The sequence below is a fragment of the Amblyomma americanum genome, chromosome 11 (genome assembly GCF_052857255.1).
Source record: "Amblyomma americanum isolate KBUSLIRL-KWMA chromosome 11, ASM5285725v1, whole genome shotgun sequence".
Classification (NCBI taxonomy): domain Eukaryota; kingdom Metazoa; phylum Arthropoda; class Arachnida; order Ixodida; family Ixodidae; genus Amblyomma; species Amblyomma americanum.
Genome location: NC_135507.1, coordinates 29,461,457 through 29,475,169, shown reverse-complemented (window position 1 = coordinate 29,475,169; position 13,713 = coordinate 29,461,457). Strand labels below are relative to the sequence as shown.

Genomic DNA, 13,713 nt, shown 5'->3' with positions numbered 1-13,713 from the left:
TACTAAACTTTGTCTGTAGAGAGTCTATAGATGGTGGCAATAAAGTTTACAAGAAGTCAATAGACTATCAACACACTACTTTTATAAGGGAAAGGAGGGATTGCAACAGGTTGACAAGAGGCACACATTAAAAAAAAGACAGCATCAACGCGGCGGCTGCGTTTTTATGGAGGAAAAACGCTAAGGCGCCCGTGTGCTGTGCGATGCCTGTCTGTCTGTTGTTGTCAGGAAGAAAGAAAAGGAAAGTGCACAGGCCTGCCCACTGGCTCAAGGCGAGCCACAATCGCTACCACGTGCAGATAGTAGGAGATTTGAAAGATGGGATAGGAAGACAGGATAGTAAGGACGCGCTAAAGACAAGGCCGATCCAGGAGGTAGTGCAATACCGGGCCAACCGGTGGCGGGAGTGAAGCATCCTTCAAACTCTGCGCCACATTTCCAAAAATAAGTCCAATTGGACCCGTAACAGATACTCTACGGGGTCCGGACAATCGCGATGTCAGTGCACGTTAAAGATCCCCAGGTGGTCGAAATTATTCCGGAGCCCTCCACTACGGCACCTTTCTTCCTTTCTTCTTTCACTCCCTCCTTTATCCCTTCCCTTACGGCGCGGTTCAGGTGTCCAACGATATACGATGCAGATACTGCGTCATTTTCTTTCCCCAAAAACCAATTATTATCATTATTATTATTCATTTGCGCTTGCTGTAGCTGACAATGGTGACTTACGTGCCATAGTGTAAGTTCAAGTTTAGTCAATTTTTTGCGTCCTTCGGCGCTAAATCAAATGAAGCGACTGCGCTTTCACTTTGGCGTGAAAGAGAACTTCCTTCCCGCACCAGATATTCTAGCATGTATCTCTCCAGAAGAACATGGTTAGGGACTACGCGCTGGAACACTGCAAGCGACTATAGCGGACTACGTGCTTCACAAGTTGCGCTTTGCGTAACTGCCTGTGCGTAATTGCCTGCACGTTACGAATCTGCATCCGTGGTGATAGTCCTTATCGCGTCATTGTTAACAGATGGCATGTTTGTTAGTTTCTCATTATATACGCTATGCTCACGGTCTACGGTCAGCTTGTCTCTTCTCTGATTATGTATGTAAAGCTCACCTTTTGTCTGCATTTCGTTTTTGTATATCAGACAGTTGTTCTCGTGTACTAGTTTTACTCTTGCTTAAAATACTGTGGGATCGAGGGATTTGACATTATTTGAAAGTGTATGTGTTTGTCCCTCCATGCGCAGATATATAGGTCGCTCCAATATGAAAAGGAACGGCCAGTCCAGCACGCAATATCGAATTCTGTAGTTATTTCTGCACTGAAGCTGAAAATATCTAGTGGGCACTATCGTCCAAAAGAAAGCTGTTTAGAGCAAAGGAAATTGATATTTCATATTCCTGGCGTAATCACTGGCTGAACGCGGATAGTGCGTTGACCTTCGTATCGAAGCTACCTCTAGTCATCCTAGTCATAACTACTACTATATTCTGCACTGACGGCCGTTTAGTCAAGACATAGACGGCAACACCTTTTCATTGTAGCTAGATATCCCGCTGTCACCAAACAAAATGAACGAATTTGAGCTAGGCCAATTTTGCCTTGTTAGGTCTTTCGTGCAACCCACCCAGAGAGCTAAACAGTGTACAAAAAACTTCCACTGGACTACGAAAACTGGAAGGTGTCACCAGATGAGTGCGGATGTCGTTCCCAAAGTGTCAAATATGACACCTGCAACATCTTCTAGGGCAGCCAGAAAGTTTCAGCATTGCTGTTGAACCCAATGTTACAAAATGTTCTATTAAAGACGGTGAAGCACTCTTTACACGAAACTTCTTTGTACCATGCATTGCATGATATTAAAGTGTATGTCACAAGGTCAAGCTTGTTATTGATACAGGGACACGAACCGTCGATATATACCAGTGACCTCCGCATATAAAGAAAGGCGGCCATCCCTTACATTATTTAAGGATACTTTTATGTGTAATGTGCAAGCTCAAAGTGAAGTGCAAAGTCTTCTCAGGCTACCGTGGTTCGAATAAGGGCCGTTTAATCATTTAAAGAACTCAACTGAGCCCTTTTTCATGATTGTTAAGTCGCTTCGGCAACGTTGGCCTATTTCCCAATAATAGCCTCACTGAGTACGCATGCGGCAGGAACAAAGTGCCGAACACGTATGCCGGTGCTTGAACGGGACACGTGGTGTTGTCACGGAAACCACTTTGATATGTTACGCTTCATGAAACACACGCAATGCGGCTCTATATCCCTCTTTTAATCGTGATTGCGTCATTACGAGGGTACTGAACATTTAGGCGAAGCTGGTTTAAGAGTTACGAAGAGGGTCTGCTAGAGAATTTTCTTTGTCCTGTATGCTTGTATAGTAATTATACTGCCAATGATTTTATTATTCTTTTGTTCAACGCCTAAATCACAAGGAAATTTGATGTAATATAGTCTCACAAGAAAGGCATACTAATCCCCGAATATTATGTAAAGGTGTTAAGATTAAGAACTGTGGCGCAAAAGCAGATACACTAGCTGCAGTATAGCATTGCAACATAATAAGGCAACTTTTCTTCGCTGAAACATTCTACGCTGCGTCGAAAGGTTGGAATAACAAATGGCTCTGCGTGGAAGGTCTTGTATAAAAAAAAATGTCTAACAGACCTCCGAGAGGCGAAAAAAAAAACAAACAAGCTCAAAAGCGTATGCGACAACACGAGTATTCGCCCTCCCACTTGTCGGAATTTCCCTGGAAAAAGTCATTACTTCGAGCGCACATACCAATAATTGTATCGGAAATCGATGCGTCGCGTATACACTGCTCCTCATCGTAGGGCCACAACGACGCCAAGTTTCGTGTTATGCCAGCGACGAACTTTTCCGGCTCGTCGTGTCTAAAGATCCACTTACCACCCTACTAATGGAGTCAGAGGAGTTTCTATACGACGTATATTATCTTTCATTATAGTACCTGTCACAAAAAAAAAACACTCTACAGTCAGTCTAAACACGAATACGCTTATATGGGAGTAAAAAGGTTGTAAACTGTCCTCTATCTAGTCCACGCCATTTTATATAAACAGAGTTCGCTAGAGGACAGCTTACTCTCTTTTTACACCTTTCTGTTTAGAGTGCAAGAGGAAAAGAAAACTGAACTACAAGTACCGCTAATATGAATGAGGATATAAAACGAGCATCCAGCCAGAGATGGCATAAGTATTTTTCCTTTTTCTGTAGTTCTTTTTTTTCAAGAAAAACCACATTGTCCATTTTCTAATTCAATGCAGAAACAAAGAAGATGTTATTTTATTCTTGAAACTGACTGCTCCATTTTTATAGCACAGCCCATAATCGAAGGAGGGCCCTATGAATGAAGACTGCTCAACTCCGTAAGAACGTTTCGAAGGGCACGACAACACGTAACAGCTCACCTGCCTCGCGATCTGCATCATGAAGCAGTGTGACACGCAGGAGAATTCCCGACAACCCTGAGGTGCCGAAGGCATGCAATTGGATCCCAATGGGCACTGAAACTCCCTTGGACATCCTGAGGACGTCTGAGACGTCCTGCGGACATCCAATAAAGCTCCAGTGCCGATTGGGATAATAATAAAAATTGTTTTTTGAGGAAAGGAAGCGCAGTATTTGTCTCATATATCGTTGGACACCTGAACCGCGCCGTAAGGGAAGGGATAAAGGAGGGAGTGAAAGAATAAAGGAAGGAGAGGTGCCTAATGGAGGGCTCCGGAATAATTTCGACCACCTGGGGATCTTTAACGTGCACTGACATCGCACAGCACACGGGCGCCTTAGCGTTTTTCCTCCATAAAAACGCAGCCGCCGCGGTCGGGTTCGAACCCGGGAACTCCGGATCACGGTTCGAACCCGACAGCGGCGGCTGCGTTTTTATGGAGGAAAAACGCTAAGGTTTTTGAGGAAATGAAGAGGCGCAGTATCTGCCTCACATATCTCGGACACCCGAACCGCGCCGTAAGGGAAAGGGATAAATGAGAGAGTGAAAGAAAGGAAAAAAATATATAGGTGCCGTAGTGGAGGCCTTCGGAATAATTCAGACCACCAGGGGACCTTTAGCGTGCACTGACATCGCGCAGTACACTGACGCCTTAGCGTTTCGCCTCGATCGAAACGAAGAAAAGAAATAGGGGGTCGACTTTTTGCTTTTCATGAGCTAAATATTCGGCGGTGTTTTCAAGTGTTTAGCTCAGAGCGCACCTTTCGTTTCTGCGCTCTTTCTTCTTTCACTCCCTCCTTCATCCCTTCGCTTACGGCGCGGTTCAGGTGACCAACGATATATGAGACAGATACTGCGCCATTTCCTTTCCCCCCAAAAAAACAATTATTATTATTATTATTATATTTTCCAGGGAGGAATGACCGCGTTTCATTTTTTTTCTGCGATACATGTAGAGCAGTATTATTATGCGGTTAAAACTCACGAGAAGTTAAAAGTGTGTGTATCTGATCTTCTTTGCCTCGACGAACAGTAGATTTACCAGCAATTTAAACCTAAATAACCGCGCGTAGAGCTCTGTTTGTAGAAGAAAATGCTATCGCCATTAAAAGAACAAAAAGTAACGGAAGTCGAATGATAGAGCCGTCAGACAGAAGCGTAAGTGAAAATTTGCTTCTAAAAACTGCGTTGCCATATTATCGTTGGGTTGTTGCGCTAGGTTGAGTGGGAGGGCAGGGCATCGATGAAAATGCCGCTCAACCACTGCTCGAGTTCAAAAATACCACTTCTTCGCGACACTTACGCATGGTTTTGAGTATCCTTACATGCAGTGGAGAAACTTACTTAACCACGTAGCTGCAAGCGGATGACAAGCAGACGGCAATGTGGAGCCTCCCGGTCCACACAGGTATGTAAGGTAGCGAAAAAATGCCCCAAGACGCAAACTATTAACCCCGTGTCGCCGACTCGCGAGGGGCCTGCAGGAACATCGAAAGGGGCTTTATTCCCTATTTGGCATACCGAATCCTTAAACATAGTAATTATCTCGGGACTCCCGCGTCCCGCACAATAGTATGGACTCCCGCGCACACGGGTCTCGGGGGCAACGAAGCGGCCGACGCCGCTGCCCGCGCGCTCACTCTCCGGGCATCACCCTCGCCTCCCCACGATGCGGACTCCGACCCTAATTCGGCTTTTACCTTCAAGGAAATCATCCAGTATTATCAATGCGGCCATACAATATTCCCTAAGCCCTGCAAAGGCCTCACGAAGGCGGAGGAACACTTACTCCTTCGCCTTTATACTAAAACACTGCTGTGCCCGGCAGTCATCAAAACATTTCGACCCTGCATGCACAGGGGAGTGCCCGCACTGTAGGGAGAAGTCTTCGGACATTTACCACATGGAGTGGGCATGCCAATCAACTCCGCGTGTACCCCCTAACCCCAACCCTGCCCGGGAGGACTGGGAGGCGGCCCTGCTCGGCTGCTCTGACCTGGCGAGCCTAAAGGCCCTGGTCGGGCGCGTCCGAGCAGCAGCTACCGCCAATGGGCTGTTTTGAGAACAAAGTTTTCAGTCATTCAGTCAGTCTCAGCTCTACCCCCCCCCCCCCCCCCCCGCACCTTCGGCTTCCATACTAGGCATTTTGCCTTTTAAACTCCTCCTACACAATAGCGAGCTTGCTTTGGCGGGCACATCGAATATACTGATATTTGGTTAAAACAGAATTTCGGTTTACTTTGCTCGATTTTTTTTTCGGATTAAACCGAAAAGCCCGAAATATAACATGCGGAGTGACAACCGAGTTACAACACTACGCCATACAGGACGTGTTGAGGTATTCAGCTTCCAAGCGCGCTTGGTCATTTTAAACTTAGATTTACATCAAAGGCCCGTTAGGCGCAAATCGAGAAGCGGTCAGTGGAGCGCCAAATATGTGCAGGAACTCACTGTTTCTCAATCTGCGTTGAGCCTGAATGCGTTCTTCTCCACTCCACACCCGTCGCACTGCCCATCCGTTGCGGGTGCCCAAAGGGAAGTAAAATTGATTTTCTTGAATTACACTGGAACGTGATTGAATTTTCTCTTGAACCCCCTAAACCAAACCAAACCAACGATGTCAAGGAAATCCCGTCGGAAAATGTTCAGTTTTAGACTTCCTTTGACTGCATTCACAATAGACTCCATTCAACAAGCCCCCCCCCCCCCCCCCCCCCCCCTCACCGCCCTCCATGAACTCTGAAGAAGAAATGATGTTGACCTAGATCGATGAATTACCACTTCCTAATGGGAAAGAAGCCTTTTAAGCTGGAAAAGACAGAAAAATGAAAGACATCTAACGGCATCACCGGCTCTTTCTGCAACTAAACTGCACTGACTCAAGGAAGATTTTCTTTTTGCCGTATAGAAGGTTAAACAAAGCATCACGGGCCGGAATAATAATGGAACTTTTGGTGCGCAACGCGAAGTACAATTTTATCAAACAAAAGGTCAGAGAAAAAACCCACGACGTGATCACCAACGTCGCGACTTTAAACCAAAGTGTGGCAAAAATTATAATTACAACTCCAAATATCGTACCAGAGAAAGCATCTCTGGCAGTCAGACAAACGTCGAAAGAGTCACGAATGACGAAACAAGCGGTTTCGTCCAAGAACAAAACACTGTGGAGTTGTTCTCAGTACTCAGTCAGATCGCTCCCTATCCATTTTTGTTCCCATTTTCCGCGCAGAGATCACAACATGAGGCAGGAAGCTTACCTCACTTGCATCGCAAATGCAACACTCGTTACGAATTCGCTGCACCTGATTGCATTGCTTAGACTACTTTTTTTCATATGAGGCATTACTTGCATCCCCTGTAATACACTTTCCATTCATACTGGGCATCCAACAAGGCGAGCACTCGGATGCCATCGCGGAGAAACACTCGATGCATCTGCGCACGCGACTACAGCAACGAAGCTCTCACCAAAGAGCGAAAAATATCCGCCCGGGGCTTTGCATCTCAAGGCTAACGTCGCCTCAGACAACAGGCAGTGAAGACTGAGAAGCGACGCACGGAGGAAGAAGGTCGGAAAAGGAAAAATAAAAGGGGGTGAGGGGTGGGGGGCGGAGGCCCGTCCATTCGACAGCTGCCGGGTCTGGCCATCTCTTTTTTTGCTTCGTAAGTTTGAACGTTTTTTTTTTCGTGATTGTGAGGAATATTCCTTGGGGCGTGCATGCCAAGGGGTAGTGCGCATGGCCAAGGAGAAAGTAAAGACGAGAGACGCGAAGCGGCGTAAAAGCGGCAACGCGAGAGGACAGGCTGACGATTATTCTCGCAAATCCCGGGGGTTTCGAGAGAAAAAGAAAGACAACGAGAGACAGGGATAGAAAGAAGGAAGAAATAAAGGCACCGTCTAGGGAAATAAAGGAGTACACGAAGAAAATGATGGAGCGATAAGAGAAGACGAAAGCGAAGACATCGAGAACTTGTCAAGCGAAGGATCGAAGCGAACGCGGGAAAAGCTGTTATAGAAATATATATCTGCAGGAATCCAAGAAGGGAAGATAAAAGGGAATTAGGGAGAGAAAGCCTCCTAGCTGCTGCCAAGAAGTCGCGTTTTGGCGAAAAACAGAGCCCCATGAAATCAGACAGTTGAGGGAGACAGAAAAGGAACGGAAAAGCGACGCAGATGCCAGAAGCGAACGGGTGCGAAACTTTTAAAGCTCAGGCAAGGTAAGCAAGCTCCTGTCATTACTCCGACCATCAGAAGTGAGTTGGGCAGTATTTGCTTGGCCCTATCCAGGACAAGAGGAACTGGCTTCGTAATCTCCTCGACAACATTTGAACATTTAACGCCCGTGTTTCCTCGTAAAAGGAATAGAAAAGAGTGAGGGCTCACAATATAAAGGTAAAAAGATAACGTCGTCTGAGCGAACTCAGTGAATTGGGAATGATACAGAGAGCGAACAGGCGCTGACACCTAAGAAAATGGGGCAAAAAAATCCGGCGCGCCGCGAAGACAAAACCAAACGCGTTCGGCGGAAAGAAAAAGGTGGAGTGGAAAGGAGGACGATACAGGAACAGGCGGGACGTCGGCGCCGTCAGCGACAGCGCCAACGTTTGGGGGAGCCCCTTCCCTCCTCATAATCGAGTTGCAGCGGCAAGGTCAAGTTCGTCCAACCAACCAGTCCGCTTCTTTCTCCTGCTGTTGCGTGCTTTCCGATACGCCCCTTCCTCCTCCTCCTCACACCTGACTCTCGCTTCCTCCGGCATCCACCGGAGCGAGCGGGAAAAATAAAAGTGCACCGTGCAAGAGGCCACGACACGCGAAGCCATTCCACCGAGTGAACCTTCTTCGGCTCAGAGAAGTGAACAACCCGTCTAGGAGAGAGAAAGGTGAGAGAGGGAGCGCGCAAAGCCTGCGGCCGATCGAGGACCTCCTCTCCTCTACGATCTTCCGCTGCCGAAAAGGCGGCGGCGTGGACCTCAGACCTACCGGTTTGCTGGCGTTCCTCAAACAGCGCGCCAGTCGGGCCGCCCCCAGCGGGGAGTCGTCGGATTCGGCTGCAGCCGGCGCAACGTCTGGACAGAAGCCGCCCTTTCTTGTTCTGTTCTTCGGAAGCCGCTTGGGACGGCGTAATTTATCAAGTGACATTCGTTGGCGGATAAACCCTTTCATTCGTTTAGTTTTATTTTCTTGGAAAGCAATGGCCAGAGTGGTTTTGCTGCGACCTGACAAGCCGTTTGCCCACGTTAAAGTCAAAGAGGGATAGGGGAGGGGGGGAGGAGGATCGCGACAACAGCGGCAGAAAAGCATGGTAGACAGCCCATTTAAAGTCTTCTCAGTCACTCTATTATATGGAATTAGGCCAAAGTACTAGTTTACAACTGACACGACTCACAGACTCCCGACAAGAAAGGCACGTAGACTGCTCCCTGTTCAGTTGAATTGAAGACTACTCTTATCTGCTCTGAAATTTACTTTTGCTATCGGCATCTGTTCTGGAGTGTTCATGGTTTATCCAGGAACAGTAGACCATCAAAAAGAAAAGCGGATTTGTTTTCGGCTGAAGGTATTATCAAAGGTCCCCATGAAGCACTCTGGACGAAGTCAGTCCATAGAAGTTGAAAAGAGTCATGCCCGGCTACATGGACCATGCACGTGCTCCTTTACGCTTCGGAAAAAAAAAAAAACTCGACACAAGTGCGTGGTTAATGCACCTCCTTACCTGCGGATCATGCACAAGGAACTGAGGTTTCTTCCTCATTCTTCTCAAGGAACTACTTCCCAGAAAGGTCCTCATCTGAAGACCTGCGCTCGTCCTTTGGCTTTCAGCAGCGAAACAACAGACGATGACCCGTCCACTCCAACGACACTGACACCATAACCTACGTCACACACTGGCGTTCGGTCGTCGCACCGCAGACACGAAAGCACTCACAAAGAAACACGGAGAAGCCCCAGATATCCCAGTGCCGCCAACGTGCAGGAGGAGTCGATGCACGGAACGCAGTCAGTGAGAACGGTACGGACCGGATCCACGACGAGGATCCGAAGCGAGCACGGAATAGCAGACAACAGACCCGAGAAGAGAGGGGGCAGCGGGATCGATTCTTCCTTCACTGACGCCCACCTCTCTGGACGACCAGCACGGTGTCGATTCGCGAACGACACACCGCAGTCGAAGTCGACCACCGCCGCCGCAGTTTCAAACCGACAGCAGCGACGAAGCCGACACGCAGCGAGACGGCGCGGCCGCCCGAAAATTTCGGCAGGAGCCAAGTGGTTCCGCCGGCCGGAGATGCTCTTCGCACGCGCACGGTGACGATGCAACTCGCTCTTTCTTTCCTCCTCTCTTTCTTCGCTGCTCTCTCTTTCCTTCTTTCATCGGATCACCCTTTCCCCGAGATGCGCTCGTGTAAAGAGGAGGGATAGAAAGCGAGCAGATTTTCGATCTGAGATGTGGTGCCATCTCTCGGCTGCAACTGGAAGCACATGCTGCCTTTCTGCCTTGGAGCGCTTCGAGCTCGGCGAATGCTGACGCCGCGCGCTACACATCACCAGCAGCGCCGACGGGAGGCTGGTTCAAGCTGTTGGCATCACTAGAGTTCGCTCGAGACGCTCAAGTTTGACGTCATTGGAGCGCTTCGAGCTCGGCGAATGCTGACGACGCGCGCTACACATCACCAGCAGCGCCGACGGGAGGCTGGTTCAAGCTGTTGGCATCACTAGAGTTCGCTCGAGACGCTCAAGTTTGACGTCATTGGGTACTTAAACACTTCCACATTTTTGCCTTCACTTGCGTTGGTCACGGATCGTTTTTGTTTAGTCAGTAAAACCTACCAAATTGCTGACGGATTCATTCATATTAACCACGGACTGGACTGTCTACTGCCTGACTTACTGACCGAGTTGACTGTATTTACTGATTGCACTGACTGAGGTGATCGATCTGATGGACTGTACTGGCCAGCTGACTGACAGACTTACTAGCTGGATGACTTTCTGGACGGGACTGACAGGCTAGAATGACTGACCGGTTTCACTGGCTGACTGGATTGACGGACTGGGCTGACTGCTTGAGCGTCTCGAGCGAACTGAGGACCGAGAGATTTACTTATTGACTTTTTTTCATTTACGAACTCCAAAGATGTTTCTCGAGTTGGCACCTAGCCTCGCTCGAGACCACTGACAGGCAGTATGAAGTGACAAGTTGCCCATATATTTTTTAAGATACGATTAGACAAATCAATTTAGGCAAGGTAAGGGCGGCATGAATAATGTAGACAAGAAGGGAACAGTCTACTCGTATAGGCTTAGAACTCTTTAGACGGCGGATGCCATCGCAATGGTAAAAACTGCGAAGTTTGGAACCTCTGAGCTGGTAATCGCAAACGCTGGGAAAGACGAAGCAAGCACAATAGTAAGGCACATACAAGCAAAAATAAAAAAGCTCGACTAATGCATTGAGATAATGTCACAAGACACACGAAGTCCTGAGCAGCCTATCTGGGGTACTTAGTGTGACATCACAGGAAGTATAAGTTCATAGTGGGGTTTACAATCACACGAACATGAACATGTGGTGTGCGCACAAGTGAATTTAATGCAATCTATGACCTTGTCCATACATTTCATTTTTGTTTTAAATGCAATTTGCAAGTGCTTTTAACATGCACTAACTGCGACTGCACTTGAAGTCCGCTTCAGGCTCAAATGAAGGTCGCCCTGCCCGGAAATTTCTGTAACAAAACCTATAGCGGGCATCGAAGGTTGATACATTATCGCGCGACTACAATGTTATCACAAGATTAAATTTTCAACAGCGCTCCAGAATTTTCCAGATATAGGAAGAGGCAAACACGGCGCTTCCCATGTCTGGAAAATTCTGGAGCGCTGTTATAGATAGGACAACTTTATTGAGCTCTAGAGCAAGTGCTTTTATGCGGTTCAGTTGTGTCCATCTCCGCAACGGTCGGTTGCCCCTATTAGTGGGCTCCGGTGGATGCTGCCGTCAGCTGAGCTCGCCGTATCAGACAGATCTGGTCATCGCGGCAGTCACTGGAGAGCATACCCTCCCATTGCTCCGCACTTGGGTTTGGTATAATTGGAACGACGCCGACTTTTTGACATTCCCATGTTATGTGATCTAGTGTAGGTTTTTCATGGAACCACGGACACTTGTTTTCGTAAAGTGTGGGGTGGGTTTTACTTAGTGTGTTTAGGTTTGGATATGACCCCGTTTGTAGTTGTCTCCATTTGACAGCCTCTTTTTTAGAGATTTGTGCGGGGGTGGGGAGCGCTGTTGAAAATTTATTCTTGTCATGGAGCACCAACTCGCCCAGTCTGCCGTCCTTCTAAAGTTCAATGTTATCGCGTTTGTTTCGGCAAAGATGGACGAAGAAATTTTTCCTGGCGTGACAGTAGGTTCGTTTGTAACAAAAATGAAGGTGCAGGATAAAGAAAGCCTTCGGCTACCTAAGCAACTGTATTTTTCTTGCGAAAATAAAGCATGTCAAATAATTTTATTCCGAGTAGGTTTAACGTAACGTGATCACATTCAAAACGCATCAAGCCGTACTACATCTTTTTTTCAGTCGATATTCATGACATTAATATACAGAGAGCTTTAACAGATAACCAAAGCGCAAAATGCTTCTTTTTAGAGATTGAATAATATACTGGGATACAAAAGCGCAGCTCCGCTTCGTCGCTAGTTATTTTCTCTTTTTAGGTGCCCCGCTTCAGCTCTACCAACGCGTTTTCATTGGTATTTGACCGTCACCCCCACCCCTGCTTTTTTGGTTGTCTCAAATGAACAAAAGAATTTGTTCGTTCAAAATGACGGACACGCGTCTCGCCATATCTTGGGAGACCAGTCTCGCTTTGCGAAACGTCGCCTAGAAGAAACGCAGCACCACTATTGGGAATACGATGAAAAACGCGAGCTGCTACTGTACGCCTGTCCTCCGTGCTTAACGGATACCACTGGAGACTGTCGAGAAATGGAGGATTTGGAGGGATACGAGATTAGGATATCTCACGGGAGCCGTCAAAACATTCGCGTTGTTCTGGGTACTCCCAGACATGAACAAAAAAACAACAACAAAACACTGGAGGCTTGCGTCGGTAATCTGGCCAGATATGTATTTATATGCCTCGATCTTTCTTCAATAAAGCAGTTGTCAGTAGCGCCCGTGCTTGTCTTGTCTGTATCTCGTCCCGTCCTTTGCGCTAAAAATATGCCTGTAAAATAGTGTAAGCGGCCCGCCGCGGTGACTCAGTGGTTAGGGCGCTCGACTACTGATCCGGAGTTCCCGGGCTCGAACCCGACCGCGGCGGCTGCGTTTTTATGGAGGAAAAACGCTAAGGCGCCCGTGTGCTGTGCGATGTCAGTGCACGTTAGAGATCCCCAGGTGGTCGAAATTATTCCGGAGCCCTCCACTATGGCACCTCTCTTCCTTTCTTCTTTCACTCCCTCCTTTACCCTTCCCTTACGGCGCGGTTCAGGTGTCCAACGATATATGAGAGATACTGCGCCATTTCCTTTCCCCCCAAAACCAATTATTATTAATAGTGTAAGCTGTAGCAGTTTTCGCACGAAGAATCCAGATTGTTTCACCACAGAAACAATGATAAAAAATAATATCGATGAGAGGCTGTAGGAAACCGTCTCTAAGGGGAAACTCGACACGCCAACCGAGCCGGCGAGACATCGCTCCCCGCACTCTGAACGACAGGCGAGGAGTGCCACAACGAATGCGATCGGAGGCCTCAGGAAACTTCTGCGGCGGCCGGAAGTCGGTGTCTCCCGTGACTGACGTGGACCGGAAGTAGAGAACAAGTTCTGGGAACTCTTACAAGGCCGCTCTGTGCGTTAAGGGGTGCGCATAAAAGGGCGGGTCTGTCTTCCGCTCTCGTGATCTGTTTGGAGCCTTCAAGAAATAGCGTGCGATATAACCGGCCCAATTGAAGAATTGTTCCTAATTTCTGCAGTGGGATTTAGGAACAGTTATATCAGCTTGGCCTGTATTTCTAACAAAGACAGCTTGAACAAAGACTAAAGCTTGGTTCACGAAATGAGTTTCACGAAATGAAATAACGAAAGTGAAAATGTCCCTGACAGCCCTAACAGCCCCACTGACGCATTGCAGGCTAAGCCAGCATAAAATAAGTGATGCAAGACCATAGCGAGATCAATATTTAAAGGGGAGGGGGGTGTCCACCATCAGCAAAATCTAC

The 13,713-nt window shown here is 47.7% G+C and overlaps 1 protein-coding gene across 1 annotated transcript in view; it reads right to left on the bottom strand.

The window, feature by feature from the left end:
- The window catches only part of LOC144110160 (uncharacterized), a 113,329-nt gene extending 103,555 nt beyond the window's left edge, over window positions 1–9,774 (bottom strand). The window contains exon 1 of the mRNA XM_077643001.1: window positions 9,200–9,774. Coding sequence (XP_077499127.1) covers window positions 9,200–9,274 — 75 coding nt within the window. The 5' untranslated portion in view covers window positions 9,275–9,774. The remainder of the gene's footprint in view (window positions 1–9,199) is intronic.
- Window positions 9,775–13,713: the final 3,939 nt, after the last annotated feature.